This window comes from Chaetodon trifascialis, chromosome 8 (genome assembly GCF_039877785.1).
Source record: "Chaetodon trifascialis isolate fChaTrf1 chromosome 8, fChaTrf1.hap1, whole genome shotgun sequence".
NCBI lineage: Eukaryota > Metazoa > Chordata > Actinopteri > Chaetodontiformes > Chaetodontidae > Chaetodon > Chaetodon trifascialis.
In genome coordinates, this window is record NC_092063.1 from 27,658,145 (window position 1) to 27,660,814 (window position 2,670).

Here is a 2,670-nt window from a genome sequence, read left to right on the forward strand (position 1 = left end):
TGTGTGTGTGTGTATACACTTAAGCAACACTCAGTAAAATGACATGCAGTTGTAAACATTTATTAGAACTTTCAACAGAAGTATGTATGAAGAACAGTCTGAGATCCATTTTAAATGAATAGACCTATAAGCCACAAACCATATTCAATAAATAATAACAAATAAATAGCATTCAAATAAAAATATATTTTGGTAGAGACATTGTAGTTCCAGAATTTAGATGCTAAGACTTCATCTTTACTTTGGATCTGAAAGACAACAAGATAACAACAACTCTGTTATTAAGAAGTCATATTTTGTCATTAATTTCATTACGTGTACAATTTTGTATGAGGTAAAGTCATGGTACACTATACTATAGTATACTATAGTCATATTTCACCTTTTATCACTTTTGTAGGGGAGTCAAACATTTTTTCTTCTTGACTATAATAATGATTTTCTGTTATCTCACTGAATTTATTTATTTACTGTAACTTACTGTATCTGCCAACAGTGTTACACCCAAGAGAACTCATGGAGCCTATTCTGTCCATCCGTCGACCAAAGCAGCCAGAGGATCTCCTGGATGAGTCGTTGCGGATGTTCTTCAAGTTCTTAGCTGAAAAAAATTCCCTGATCGCTGCCTCACCCACTCCAGTTTGGGACTGCTGTCCATCTACCACATCCTCTATGTTCAGGCTGTCCAGACCATTTCTTTCTGCAGGGACTCTTTGGTCCACCTCAGTCTGCTCTGAAACTGACTCCTCTAGTCTATGAAGGATCACCTGGAACATCCACGAAGACACAAGTTAGGTTAAAATCATGTATAAAATATAAACATTTAATTATTGTGACGAGGATGTACATTTACTAGAAGGACCCTCACAACTCTGGTCGCGCTTTTAAGCACTGCAAGCATCAGACACAGATTTTAGACCATTAGAAGCATTGATGATCTTTCCTTCAATGCAGGCCCCAAACAAACATTGTTGCATAAAATGTCTTCCAAATTAATGTTGTTGACTATGCAGTTGCAGCCTTAAATATTAATCAATACATTTATTATTATTCACTGAGAGCACCAATTAAGTTCAGTAAGCACATATCAGATCACAGAGTCAAATTAAACGGGATGACATTAGAGACCTTTACAATACAATCCTTAAGTGGGATAACTTAAGTTTGATACGCTATATTAAATGAAACTGTTGCAGCTGCAGATTGCCTAAAATTTCCACAAGGACCCATGATTCTGCCATGTTTTAGAATCACTCATCTGGAGACTCACCTTTAATATGTCCATGTCATTGTCGGTCAAACCGGAGTTGATGGGATATGTGCTAAACAGCTGCAGGTTTAAGATGAGGAGTAGACCACAGAGGGGAATGGAAGCAAAATGCATGTTTCTCTGTGAGTTCCTGTTGGGCATATCAGTGGAGAGCTGAATGGATTCTTTTTGCCACTCTTTTCCTGGTAGCTGTTTACATGCTGGAGCCTGGAGCAGCACCCTCTGCTCTTTTATACTTGGGCTTGACAAATGTAGGTATGCCAGGAATTGGACTGGCATTCCTGACACCTGATTCTGATAACAGGAGCTGTCGGAAAATGCTCCTTTTAAAGCCTTGTCTCTTAGATATGGGGCATCCGTATGACATAGCTGCTTCCATATGCTACTTTGTCTCAGAAACATACTCCATCCCTCTTTTACACGAGACATTGTTGTCACTAAGATAGGGGAAGTACTGTGTTGCTAAATTGAGGGGTTTACGTGATTGTTGTAGGGTAGCCTGCTAGTTTGAGACATCAGCCTTTAATGGGAGGAACCAAAGTCAGACTACTACTCTACAAAAGGGTCCTGGAGAAAGGCACAAGAGCCCTACCAGCTCTCAGGGTGCGCTCTATGGCAGACTATGACCTCTCTATTGTGGGAAGCAAGACAAAACATGATCTGACACATCATTTCCAATACAATGTGTGACTACAAGCATGTCTTCAGGACATAAAGACCTAGATGACCTGCAAATTTCTGATGCTAAATTCGGACAAAACTGAAGTTATAGTAGTAGGCCCTAAACATCTTAGAAACTCACTTTCTGATGACAGAGCAGTTATGGATGGCATTGGCTGGCCTCCAGCACCACTGTAAAGAATCTGGCAGTTATCTTTCATCAGGAAATGTCCTTTCACTCCCATGTAAAACAAATTTCAAGGACTGCCTTTTTTTCACCTGCGTAACATTGCAAAAATCAGGCACGTTGTGTCTCAAAATGATGCAGAAAAACTCGTCCATGCATTCACAACTTAAACAGTTAATCAACTAACCTCACAAACTCTTGTGTTTTACATATTGCTTTTACATATTATCTGCACTACTGTAATATTGCACATATGGTCTACGGTTTACACTTCTTCACTTCATCTGAAACTGCAAAAAATTTTTGCCGTTTTTTGCTGTAAATACTGTTTATATACTTAGTGATATTGTATTTTTTTAATTATGTTATTATATTATATAATGTGTATTGTACATTATTGTACAAATTATATAACTATATATTTAGTTTTACTTAGTATATTTTATTTCAAACGAGGAAGAGAGATCATATTTCTCTGATATTAGCCACTCTGCACAGGATCTATGTAAGTTTAGAATAGAATTTAAAATCCTCCTCCTTCCATATAAAGTCA

At 37.6% G+C, this 2,670-nt stretch overlaps 1 protein-coding gene across 1 annotated transcript; it reads right to left on the bottom strand.

Moving 5' to 3' along the window:
- Window positions 1–467: 467 nt before the first annotated feature.
- On the bottom strand, window positions 468–1,411 carry nppb (natriuretic peptide B). The gene is made up of 2 exons (XM_070969160.1): window positions 1,271–1,411; window positions 468–767 (listed from the first exon to the last, which is right to left on the bottom strand). The coding sequence occupies exons 1-2, from the start codon at window positions 1,409–1,411 to the stop codon at window positions 468–470; spliced, it is 441 nt and encodes a 146-aa protein (XP_070825261.1).
- Window positions 1,412–2,670: the final 1,259 nt, after the last annotated feature.

What these genes read in the sequence shown, in the direction of transcription:
- nppb (XM_070969160.1), bottom strand. Translation starts at nt 1,411, where the DNA reads ATGCCCAACAGGAACTCACAGAGAAACATGCATTTTGCTTCCATTCCC. An exon ending in ATGACATGGACATATTAAAG is followed by an intron (nt 768 to 1,270) that starts GTGAGTCTCCAG and finishes TGGATGTTCCAG; the next exon opens with GTGATCCTTCATAGACTAGA.